The sequence below is a fragment of the Phalacrocorax carbo genome, chromosome 10 (assembly GCF_963921805.1).
Source record: "Phalacrocorax carbo chromosome 10, bPhaCar2.1, whole genome shotgun sequence".
NCBI classification, from domain to species: domain Eukaryota; kingdom Metazoa; phylum Chordata; class Aves; order Suliformes; family Phalacrocoracidae; genus Phalacrocorax; species Phalacrocorax carbo.
In genome coordinates this window covers 17,395,098-17,408,244 of record NC_087522.1, presented here as the reverse complement: position 1 = coordinate 17,408,244, position 13,147 = coordinate 17,395,098, and the positions used below count along the sequence as shown (strand labels likewise).

At 41.3% G+C, this 13,147-nt stretch overlaps 1 protein-coding gene across 3 annotated transcripts in view; it reads left to right on the top strand.

Moving 5' to 3' along the window:
* ADCY9 (adenylate cyclase 9) overlaps positions 1-13,147 on the top strand; it is a 94,561-nt gene that overhangs the window by 65,123 nt on the left and 16,291 nt on the right. For all 3 annotated transcript variants that reach the window (XM_064462092.1, XM_064462093.1, XM_064462091.1), the window contains 2 exons: positions 3,791-3,893; positions 6,936-7,144. In XM_064462092.1, coding sequence (XP_064318162.1) covers positions 3,791-3,893; positions 6,936-7,144 — 312 coding nt within the window. The remainder of the gene's footprint in view (positions 1-3,790; positions 3,894-6,935; positions 7,145-13,147) is intronic.

Sequence of the window (13,147 nt, the reverse complement as noted above, 5' to 3'; positions counted from 1 at the left end):
ATTAAAATTTAGGTTCCTTTTTTTTCCCCTCTATGTGTGTTCTGTCATTAGTGTCTGGGAATAGGTGTTTAGCTGATATTTTTAAATAGTAGAAGACAGAAGGGCTGGGAAAGTCCAAATGTTGGCAGAAGTCAGCAAGAACAAATGGGATTTTTGTTTAAAATGTAACTAGCATACTTGCAAGTTTGGAGTTATAGAAGTAGCTTAATTTATGCTGTCGGTTTGCTGAAGAGACCTAGCTCAAGCTCTTGTTTTCCTGGTGCTTTCCTCTTCCACTTACAAAATGGATAATTCTTCCTGACTCAGAAAAAGGAAAAAGTAGGACCATGATCTGATATCAGTCAAAGTCTAGCTTTTTTTTTCCCTTTATCTCAATTAAATATCATCATTACCATATTAAGTGGGCCATTCCTTGTTGCCAGGGAAACTTCTCTGCTGAGTTCAGTTCATGTAAACATAACTTTCCAAAAATAATCTTCTGATTAATTAGGTCTATGCAAAATGGTTAAAGCCTACCATTTTACATTAATCCTTTTCAATATATGTAGTAAGTCATGGTAACAACATTCTTGATCCCCTACTGTATGACAAAATATATTATTGGCCTCAATAAATCTTAGGACCTGTGAGGATGTTTGGGAAATTTGAGTTTTCTCAGGGAGGGGGGTCAGGTCCAAACTTCTCCTTGGTCATCTTATGTGAAACCCCATTCACAATAATAATACTGGAGTTTTGCTGCTTTGGAGCCAGCAGCAGCAAAGCGTGAGCTTCCCCTAGCATCAGGCAGTGGTTTCCACTGTGGTGCACGATGTGGGGGTTCTGATCTGTGATATAAATTTTTATTAACAGAAAGTACCTAACCCAGATACAGTGATAAGGTGCATAAATTAATCACGTGGGCTTCCTGGACAGCTGGGAAGAATTAAACATATGCTAGGGAGGATTCAGGAGTCTGTACACTGCATTGGGAAGCTGCCTAGGGCTAGCCTGGAAGAAACGCTGGACACTGGTGCTATTTTTCATTTCCCAGCCTCTTTCCAGGGTTTAGGTGTGTGGCTGAGAGTTTCATGAGTGGCCATTGATCTCTCTGCATGCCTTGGAGCTGATACCTGAGCACAGTTCCAGCTGTCTTTAAATAAGAATAAGAATACTACCAGTGTTAGTGTGGCATGTTTGTATTATTGCTTTATACAAGAATTCCTTTCATAGAAGTCATCAGTTTGCATCTTCTTACAACTTAATTATATATATTTGCAAACAGTGTATAGCTTGAGCTTTGAGTCTGGCTTGACTACAACCACTATAGAAATACCATGCTTTGTTCATAGTAATCTGCATGTTACCTGTGTATTTTAAAAGAATACTTTAATGTATGAGTACAAAATGTTTAAACTTAATTTCGTTGGGGATACCCTCAAAGGAGTCTCGCTTCTTAGGTTTTTGTTTCCAAGAGAAATTACATATTCCTTAGGTTATAAACCTTTTGAAGTACAAGAAAAAAGTACTTGTGTGCTAACCAGGACAGCACTTAGAAATGGTCTCTTTACACTTACAGAGCAGAGTTCCAGGGAAATACAAAGCTCCCCCAGAAGCTAGGGTTGCTGCAAGCATTCATTCCCCCTTTGGGTCAGTTTCCTGTTTAAATATTTCTAAAATTTGTTTGCTTCTTTCATCTCCCACTTCCCAGTCCTGTTTTCCCTGAATCAAGCAGAAATCTCTTGTGCTGGGGAGGCACAGCGCTTCCTGGGAAGCAGATTATGTACTTGGCTGTGTTTAGTCAACTACACTGGGATCTTCCTCTTTGAGACAGACAACTATTGATATGGAGCTGGACTGCCACGGTATGGCTGGCTGACATCAGAAATGCTGCCTTTGCCCTTGTTTCGTCGTGTTAGACCTTCTGTTTTGTGCTGCACTTGCAAACTGGATTGTTCTTCATATATCCTTAGACCATCACAGCTCCAGAACATCACCATACTCTGAGTTTCCCTGGAGGAAGAAAGTGAATTCAACAATATTTTAAAAAAACCAAACCAAAAAACAAAACAAAAAAACAACAAAACGAAAAACCAACCAAACAAAAAAACCACACTTGCAAAATTCGTATTGTAAGATGCTCTTAGAAACATCTAAGAGAGGTGAGAGATGGAAGACACGGAAGAATGAAAGAGAGAAGTGGGGCTGAAGTGAATGTGTCCTGTCATTCCATCAGAGTATCCTGATGTTTTTAATATATGGGCCAAAGCCAGAATGTTTAAAGGTTATAAAGTATCTGCCATGTTCATGGTTGAAGTCTTTTGTCTTCTCAAGCTTCAGTCTAGGAGTATGTGTTTGGTTGGTTGGTATTGCATCTCAAGAAAAAAATGCTTCCCACATGCCATCTTGTGCTGGGGAGCTTGTACTTCCATAAAACCTGTTTGGCAGGGATCCAGAAAAATCCACCAACAACACAAAACAACAAACAAACAAAAGGATTCAGGCACAGATGGGCTTTGTAGGGCCTTTCAGTTCTTCACCTGCCTGGAATTTGGTCTTGTGCATCTCTGTGGTTTTTGCTTAAGAGTTATCAACAGCAAAACAGTCCAATCTAATTGTTTCAGTGATACAGTTTTCAAGGTGGGAATAGCACTTGGAAGGAAACTGCCGGATTTTTCTACAGCAAGTTAGTTCACTGTAAATAACAAGTGGAATTGTTTGCTTCAAAATAAAAGGAGGTACATAGCAAGAGTGTGCGTTCTGAAGGCTCAGATGAGGACTGCACAGAAGAGACGATGATGGGCTGTCCCAGCAATAAATGGTATAAGCAGGTGTGACCTTACTCTGCCACCATTGGCACAAAGCACTCAGTGCTCTGTAAGTTGGGTCCTTTCAGCTCTTTGACACCTACTAGAGAAAGAAAAAGTTTGCAGATCAAGTGCCATAGATGTTGTTAGAAAACTTCTTTCGTAAACCTCTTACAACTAATGTAAAACTCAAAAAAATGTTCAATTTTTTGCTCCAGAGGGTGGGGAATAGAAACAACTTTTTAATGATTGAGGCCTCTTTTATGTTTGGGTTTGGTTTTTTTTCCTGCACCTGACGCTGGAAGATATGGTAAAGGACTGCATAAACACCCTCTGGTAGATGCTGCCTCCTGGTTCATCAGCCCTAGTGAGCTACTTTCATTATTTGTCAGTGCCCTTGTTGATGATTCTGGTGATTTCAAGCCTTCTGTTTCAGAAGTAAATTTAAGTAATCCATCTCCTCAGGTTCTGTTTCTCTGCACCCAGATCATTAAGGGAATGTTACCAGTTGAGTTACTGAGTTATCTTAGTGTCTTTGAAATAACAAGAAAGTGCTGTTTTCTAAAATGGACAACATTTTTTTCTTAACATTTTGTCACCTTTGTCATCCTTGGCTTGCTTTGAATGACAGAACTCCACCTAAGACACAAACATCCCACAGCCACGTCTCCTAAGTTGTGCCTCTGTAGCAGCAATTAACCTTTACTATTTGCTGTCTTATATTACAATTATCAGTACTCATCTACAGTTATAGCTGTTAAGTTTCTGGAAGGACTTGTTAGTCTCTTCTGAAAAACATGAAAGTTTGCTCGCTTTTTTTTTTTTTTTTTTTTTTAGTAAAATGCTTCCTCTGACTGAGCGAATAATGTGGGTAAGGGGGTACCTCAGTGACAGAGAGTGGAGAAAAGCCAAGCACCAGCGTCCCTAGAAACAGAAACTGCAGAACAGGGGCCTCTGAAAGAGTTACAGCTGAGTGAACTGATGTTGATATTGTCTTTTCTCTTTAGCCTCATGAAAGACTACTTCTTTAAACCGCCTATTAACAAGCTGAGCCTGAACTTCTTGGAACAGGATTTGGAGACGGCCTACAGGACGAGCTATCAGGAAGAGGTGTGTTCCTCCTGGTGTTAATTTCCTTCTGTCATCTGTCTAAGCAACTGTCTGTCATTGGTTTTAACACATCATTACAGTTGATGACAAGGGTCATGAAATGTCGTGTGATTTACTACTTGGTATTGCTGCCTCTGAAAACAGTCTCCTTTCCCTTCACCTGTCTTGTGCCGTGCCCTGATTCTAATCCAACGTTTAGGCTGGAAATACATTTTCACAATCCACCAAGATACACTGATTACTTCTCACCTGCCTTTTCTCCATTTTCAGGTTAATGTTTTAAGGCTTTAGGCAGGCCAGAGAGCCATGCTAAGGTGAAAGTAAGGGACCAAATGCTACATGTCTTCTCACTAAATATCCTAACGTTGATAACTTTGAACTTGACTCTTGTTCATGCTGCAGCCTCATGGCTATTCCGTGGAACCCAAACCTGCTCTGAACTCGAATGTCCTAAGTTCTGTAAGTGTGCTGCGTTCCAAAACAGGCAGTTCAAAACACTGTGTAATTGTAAGGAACAGTGAGTAAATTGTGAGTAACTTGGTGCCTTCTTCAGGATTCTGCACTGACTGTAAGAAGTCCTTAATCCCCTTGGGGGCTGGTAGTATTTAAGGCTTCCCATGTCAGTGGATATTTCTGCCTGGTTAATACAAACTAGCAAGATGTTTTTAAGTTTAGATAGAGTGACATTAGGTGTCAGTACTAACTGAGGCTGGATTTCCATTGTAGCTGAAAGGTTGCTGCCAAAAGAGGGCAATTGCTCTCCCCTCCTTGTTCCTACTCCTCCCTGCTCCTTCTAGTGGCTCTGGTGCTTATCAGGCCTTCCCTGCTGTGAGCCAGTTCATTTTACCAACCTAGCATAAGATACTAATGTTTTGTTTTTCTGTTTGGGGCTTTTTGTTTTTCCGTCTGGGTCTGTTTTCTGCTGTATTGAACCAGCAGCTCACAGGGAGTTGGCAAGTGCCAGACCCAGTGCAAGACAAGTGTCCGGGCAGCAGAAAGGGGAACGGGCCCTTCCCTTCCAGTAGCATTGAGCTATTAGTTTGGGTCATCTATGTGGCGGAATTGCATCTTGAGAAATGTACGTGTTGATTTCTTTTCTTCCTGGTACGCCCTGCATCTGAGGGCAGGTAGGATTTCCACTTCTGCTGCTTGTTGCTTTCTGTTCTTGGGCTGCTCTCTGTTCTGGGCAGCAATGTCACATTGTCCTTAGCAATAGCCCCTGTTTGCTTGTTTTCCAACGTTTACAAATGAGACCTAACTTTATGTTTTCTGCTAAAAAAGGGAAGCATAGCTGCGTTGCAGTTCAGTTTGTTCACTTTGTTCAGGAGCTCCTTACTCATCCTGCAGCACTGTATTCTAGTGGCATCTCTCTGAATAAAGCTCGTATAGCAACAACAGGGAGAAATTTCCTGTGGGATATAGCCTGCAAAAATTTCACAAACTATGCAGAAAATAGTAAATCAAGTTCTTTCCAATGGAAAGATTGGAAAGAGAAGCAAAGCAGTGATAGTCAAGCATGTACAGATTGACCTATGAATGTGGATATGTAGGAAATTCATAGAAGGAGCGGGAATGTGGTCTGTGCATTTTGTTTGTGGCAAGCTATTAATTTGAAAATGATCATGTAAACCTCCCTGGAAATAGGTATCTTCACTCTGTAATAGGAAATGCTGCATTGGTGCAAAACCTGTTAAAGCCTTAATATTAGCATAGTACTGGTCCAAAACAACGACAACCAAAACAAAACAATCTGCCCTTGGATAGTGAAATGATTTGCCAGCACTGCTGGTTCTTAATTGCCTTGCAGTAAACTGTTGCTGAACATAACTTCCAACACCACTGATTTCACCTCTAATTACACAGTGCCAGCTGCATGCTCGGTTTGTGATCATTCTCTGTAAGCAGCTCCACATCCCAAGAGCTTGCTTGGCCTGTTCTTGTTTGGAAATTAAGGCACTACTTAACACTGTTGGGTGTCCTTGACGCTGTCACTTTAGGATACAGTGCTTGTTTCCTTAATTCAATTTCTGTGACTTTCTGTTTGGACTAACAGGATTCTGCTGCAGTTCAGATTAGAAGGTAATTTTGGCACTGAAATGATACTAGCTGAATTCATTAGGTTACAGAGAGGTACAAATCAGGAACAAGTTCATTTCCAAATATTGCTGAGGGCAGATAGTGTTCTGAGGAGCAAAACAAATACCCAAATTAAACAAGAGTACTCAAACTGGGCTGTTTCGTGGTGATACTGATAACATACTTTTTGGTTTTCCTTGGAACTTGCTTTCTGTAGTCCCTTGGGCAGATATAAACACTCATAAGACTGGACTCATCTGAGTACGCCAGGATGTGGGGCTCATAATCTAGTTTTCAGCTGGACTGGCCAAAGTAGCACACGGTGCAGCTGCACAAGTGCTGGGGCCAGGACGAGATGGGATGGGAATGTGTAGTAAGGGGTTATGGAAGAACAGAACTTGGTGTCCTGGGCTCAGATCAATTCAGATTACATAGTGTCCCGATTGCAGTTTTCAGTCTGGTCTGAAAGGGAGATGCAAATTCTGCCACAGACAAGTAACTCTTTCTGTAGAGTGGTGTTTGGAGGGTTTTCTTAAAGAACCATTGGAGCTAAAATGTTTATTGTTAAATCTATTCTTGTTTTAAATTAAAATCCTTGAAGAAAACTTCTTATCGCTTTATCTGCTAGTAATTATGGTTTTTATGCTTCTTTGCATAGAATAGGCAATTTTCACATGGTTTATTTCTGTATCATGATATTTGGTAAAAATCAGCCCGGACACAGGGTCTGTGCTGCCAGTGCTTTTTTTCCAACACAGACTTATTCTCAGGGAACTGTGATAGCCATTGAACTACCTCTTCTGTTTCTTGTTTCAAAACAGTACTTACGTTGTATTAACGAAGTAGCAAAAAGTTCTGTATTCCTTTATTTGTTTTTGAGAGCAGTTGTTCATGGTATGGTTGAATTCAGCAAAATAGCATTTATTCATTTTTCATCTCTTCCCTCAATCCCTGTATTCTACACAGGTTATGAGGAATGCTCCAGTGAAGACATTTGCCAGTGCTACCTTCAGCTCGCTGTTGGACGTGTTCCTGTCCACCACAGTCTTCCTCATACTCTCTATCACGTGTTTCCTGAAACACGGGATGGTCGCATCACCTCCGCCACCTGCAGCAGTCGTGGTGTTCATCATCGCCATCCTGCTAGAGGTGCTGTCCCTTGTCATCTCAATTAGGTAAATAAAGCATAAGAAAGTCTTGAAATAGCAGAGAGAACTGAAATGGTGGCTGGCTTGGGAACATTTTTTTTGACAGCATCCCAGGAACTCACTTGGATGGTGTGTAACATTTGGAGAACAGTGTTAGTGAAGCCAAGAAGACTTGCAAAGAAGATCTTGTGCAAAGAGAGGTCTAGCTACAGAAATTGGAGGAGAGAAAGGTGACACTGATAGAGGCCACTTAAGGAAACAGAATCTGCATGCCATGCCTGCCCCTGCTTATTGTTCCTTGGGGTACCACATGCAACTGGATATCTTCTCCCTTCACAGGGCCATCAGAGTGAGGGTATTCAAACAGAAAACTTTTATCTGTCCTTAAAGAAAAAAATCCCTGCCTTTAAATCCCCAGAGAAAAGTACACCATTCTGGTGTTAAAATTGAAGTAATTTATCAGAAATACAAAGAGCAGTCCTTTTCTTTAAAAAAAAAAGTCACAATTACATCTGTACAGAATTTGTTTTCTTAATGATCTCTATTTCAAGTCTCATGGGTTTAATATTCAAATAGTTTGTGTTTTCTCTCACACACAGCTGGAGTTCAGCATTTCCTCCAAGTCCTGGGCTGTGTGACAGTCAGGTGCTGCTTGAGAAGGGAAGAGGCACTAGTTTGTCTCTGTAGAAAGGGTGACTTCGCACAACTGTGCTCAGCAGTGCCAGCCCAAAACTGCCTCTTCGCAGCCCACAGCAAAGAATCCGCAGTCCCTGAATTCTGAAATATGTCCCTGCAACCCTTGCACCTCAACCTCTCCTGTGCCCTGGGAGGTGAGGCTTGGCTGCAGGCACAGATACCTGATATTTAACAGTGACTTCTCATCCCTGACGTACCCAGCCACCCGGAGGATGTGTGTTCTGGACTTCTAGGACACCTGTGGGCCTTACACTGGCATTTGTAGCGAGTTGGCGAGTGGTTCCTGTGTGGTTCCTGTGTAACGTGGGGTTTCCCCCAGGCGCGCTGGAGTTACTAACACATATAAGTGTAGCAGAAGACTGCAGTTGTAATTGCGTTCAGTAAAGCTCAGGCTCTCCTGGGTGTGTTGTCTGATTTATACAGATACCACGTGTAACCTGTTATTAACCCAGATGATAGACCCAATAATAAGTTGTTTGTCTATACTTTTGAGAGCAACTTTATTCTGCCTTCCTCATCCCGTTTTCACTGCGCTTCCTTCTGACACAAGACCATATTATAAGGGTGGTGTGTGGAAATGTGTGTCCTCACTTGTAGTTCTGCAAATCTGTCAGGTATGTGTAAGTTAAAATGCTTTTGTAATTACAAGTTAGAAGCAATTCTGCTGTTGTTTCAAAAGAAACAAGAGTGCCGTTTGCACTCTTACATTGACTTTTCAGGGTCAAGGTAGAAAATACTAAAATACGACTTTAGTCACTGGAGCAAACTTGTAACTCGGTGTGTGTATAAATGTATGCAAGTGTATTTATGTGAAAGCTGGCATTTAGGAGTAGAGATGTAATTTTTGAACAATGGAAATGCTTTTAAGGATAGTATTTCTTAGCAGGTGTATTTGATGTAATTTGAATAGTATTGTAGTTCTGGAGTTTTTAGGAAAATCTAGAAATTCAGAAAGTGTTAAAATCTGTACTGGGAGATGGTTGAACTGGTAGGACTGTCATACCAGTGCATCCTAAACTGGATTAACTGTTTCTTTGTCCTTTTTCTTGCACCAGAAATGCCTCTTCCCCTTTGCAGAACAGCTTCTGCACTCCCTCTTGGGGGGGAGGGCGTGCTTGTCAGTTTAACGTGCCTAGGCAGCTCTTTCATTGCACCAGCCAGGAGAGTAGAAAGGCAGCAACGGGCAGGTGGTCTGGGGTTGGTGGGCATGGCGTTGTATCCTTGAATTTGCTCAGTTCTGAACAACTCAACCACCACTTTGCAGAAGAGCTAATTTCTGTTATCCAGATATGTTTGGAGAAAATTTGTGTTCATTCACCTTGCAGGTACCTTATCAAAATACTCCATTTTAGCATTTTTAAATTCATTACTGTTCCACTTGTTTTTCCAATGCTACATTGCATTTGCCTTTTCTTATTTTGTACATTTATAAAAAATTATTGCTGTAATCTTAGGAATTTTTATGTGTGTGTACATAAGGTTTTGTTTCAGTCCTGTTCTGTAATTGGTGGTTTATGGTTTTCTTAAGGAGAAGGAAAATTGTTGTTTTCAGTATGCTGTCTATATAGTCAAGAATTTGCAAAGTGTTTTCTCTTTCTGAACCATGTATGGCTGTACAGAGGTTTGGCTTCCTTGCAGCGCTTTATTGAGAGCCATGTTCACTGGTAGTGAGCCTGGGCCATTACCGAGGTGAGTTTAAGTGGCTTTACAATGTTTTCTTAACACTATTTGGTTTTGCCACTGACATTCCTAATATTTTCATGAGGCTATGTTGGCTTAAAGCCTGAATTTTACTTCCTAAGCTAGCTTGGATGCCTCATTTAAAGTCAGTGAGATATAAAAAGCAAGTGTTACAGGATGATTCCCAGGTCTTAGAAGTATATATTATTTTAATCATTCTTTCGTGCTTAATTTTGATTTGAAAAACAGGTTGAGAAACATCTCACGTCGTGGAGAACACCTGTAGCCAGCCATCAAAACTCACGTAGTCCCACCTGGCACAGTAATAACAGATTTTCAATAAACACTGTACTGGCAGCATGCAGGACTGTCTTTACCCTAACAGGCACTCACAGGAGGTTTGGGCACGCAAGGAATATTGCAATTCCTGCACATCTGCTGCGGGTACAGGTGGTCAGTGGTCGCTAGCGCTTGCTGCATCCATTGGAGTCAAGATGACCATGAATCTCAAGACCCCACAAAATCTTATGATTAGTTTGGGAAACAGGAATCGCTGGACGGGATAAGTGATTGATGCCCTTCCCTGCCCTCCATCAAGCTGACGAGTGGGGATGTAGAAAGCAAGTCAGGAGGTATCCCTTGCTACTGGAGCCCCTGTCATGCAAGTGAGATGTGTTGATCCTTTCTCTTGCTGGGAGGGAAGTGTCTGCAAAACACTCTGTATTTACTCCACAGTTACAAGCAATTGATTCTCAGGAACTTGCTACTCTAGGCTCATATTTGTGATCTCTCCTCTACTAATGGGGTATCATTTGTATTTGGCTTACCTCTGACCATTGCAGCTAAGGTAACACTTCAGTAAAACTCTTAAAGTACAAAACAGGATCGTCTCAGATCTGAGTGGATCTTACCCAGGGTACCTTCTTGAAAATAGCCTCATACTACACACCAAAAATTGTCAGAAGCTTTCTAGTAGGTTTTCAGTTTTAAATGTAATGGCAATGGCCTATTTGGGGGGGACTTCTGTAGGAAAAGGTGTCTGGTTTGGCTTGGAGTTTTTCTTTCTTTGTTTGTTTTGAATTTATAATATGTATTATCTTTAGAGTAAATATATAAAATATGCTTTTGGGCCACTCTGGTCTCCACAACCTGAGGCACACAGTTCTGTACGGTTCCCGTGAGCAGAAAGAAGAAAATCGTCTTTCTCCTCTTCAGAGTGAGGACTGCTTGCTCTGATGACTCGTTATCCACAGAAACAGTGCAGAACTTCCTGTGCAGAAATGTCATCCCAAATGGCAATCACAGAATACCACTGAGATATCTTAAGGGTGGAGATTGGACTACAATGCTGGGCACAATCCCAGAATTTCAGGAAAAGGGATTATTTTAGGACCAGCAAATTCTTGCCTAAGTTTCTCATTGTATTTTCATTATTGTGATGTGAAACACCCTGCTTTTAAATCAGTCTAATTTTTAATTGAATCCAGGACTCATCCTAGGAAGTACTCACTACAGCTCTTGCGGCTAAGACCTTTAGTCCAGCTGCAGGAGCAGGAAGGGAGAGCACTATCGCTGTCTGGACATTGAGATATGAGTTAAAACTTTTAAGTTCCAGAAGAGCATGGAGTGAGGCTTACAAGGGAGAAGGATGTTTTGATTCCTCTGAAGTGTCTGATAATAAATTATGGAGTAACTATAGATGAGGATCCCACTGTTATCACAAGTGCCACTCTAAAATTAATTGTATAAAGCTGTGCGCAAAAAGTGGTGCTTCATTTGTAAGCATGTGGAAGATGTCATCTCCTGTTCTGTAAAAGTAGTTCACAGAATGTCCTTCTGCCCACTTGAAATGTGAATGCTTTGACTTTCATGAATTCAGTTGAAGTGTAAGAGGTCCTAAAGTTTTGCTATTTTACAAAAATACCTTGGGAACTGACACTGAACATACAACAGTGTGTGAGCTTTCACTTGGGATTCATAGGAGTGCTTCTGCAGGAATACAGGTAGAAGATATCTGCCCACTATATTAGCTGTAAATACAGGATTTTTCTTAAAGAGATACTATTGACATCTAGTTCTTGTTCTCAAGTAAAACTTGTTATAAATAAGTTTGTTTAAAAAAACGTGTTGCTTTTGATAGCATCCTTCAGTGGAGACTTCTGAGTGAAGAGATGAGGCCAGAATAGTGGATATTTCAACCCTGTTCAAAAGAGTGAGAGGTGGGAGCGCTTGATAAGTTGCTTCATGAATTCAGAAGTACCTTTCTAGAGGGGAAAAAAGTGTATTTTCTGGAAGACAAAAGCAAGCAAGTACAATCAAAACAGTAGAAACTGCTGTTGTCTGACTAAGCAAAACTGCCCTTTGCCTGGTACTTTACCTTCCCAGAGCTTGCTGAAGTAACACCCACAGTCTGTCCACAGCTGAGACCCTGTGGCCAACTGGTTGGATCTTCTTAAATTCCTAATTACCCAAAACAGAAATTTTTTTCTGCAACTAGAGCTTAATGAACTGGTTCTGTTAACAATATGACTGATACAGAGTATTGATGCAAGGGAAAACAATGTCTTCTGTTTCCCTATATTTATTTCTAACATCTGTGACTTTGGTACTTAATATCCCACCAAACTGCTGCTATGCCAAAAGCTTTTTGATTTGAACTATGGGAATTGATTTTAAACTGCCAGTAAATACAGGCATGATGGTAACATTCGCCATTGCCCATTAATCATTTATGTCAAAGTTACTAATTTGAACTCAAGCTTGTGTAAACATCTTAGATGCTTTAGCATTTAAGCCCTGTTGAGCTACCCACTGACACTGCATTATTTACTGATACTGCCCTGTAGCCAGTAAATCTGTCTGCAGCTCTCATTGCTGTCAGGATTTAACGCACTTCTTCCTGCAATGGGAGGGTTGTGCTGTATTCACATGCTTTTGCTGTTTTGTGAAGGATGAGATTTCAATCATTTTAATTCCAGAGTGCAGAGCATTGTGATAAATACCAGACAGAGGGGGGAATCAATGCAAGAAGGTAAACATTATGATGAGAAATGTGGCATTGTCCTGGAATTTGTGCTAGCTTTTTTGAAACACGCAGCTGCCTAAATAAAGAAGTGTCCTCATCACAGGATTAACTGATCGTGTTCGCTGATGGATTTGTTGCTATAGTTCCCACAAGAATTTGTCCTGGCATGGAGGCTTGGCCAAAAGAAAAAAAAAAAAAACTAAAAAAGCTTTTCTGCACCATGAAGTCCCTGTTGTGTGGGTTGGGGTGAGAGACATGAGCTGCACGGGGTATCTGCTGCGCTTTGCGTGCCACAGAGCTGGTTTCTGTGCCAGCCTACATGGGAGCGACGTGGAAGATCACGCAGAGCGTGGGCAGAGGTGTCGCTGATCTGCCTTCAGAGTGACTGCCTTCTCCTGGCTTTCCACCCAGCTGCCGTACGGGAGCGCAGGGATGTAGTTTAGCCCGCGTGGTACTCTGCGTTGGAGCGCGATTCGGTTTCCTTTCTCACAGTTCAGCCTTGTAAATGTTAATCCTAATTTGTAGGCTTTGGAAGAATTGAACTTTATTTTTAGAGGCATGAACTTGGGTGGCATTTTCAGAAGTACTCGATACCGGGCTAACTTGGCTGCTGCTGAAGACAGGGATAG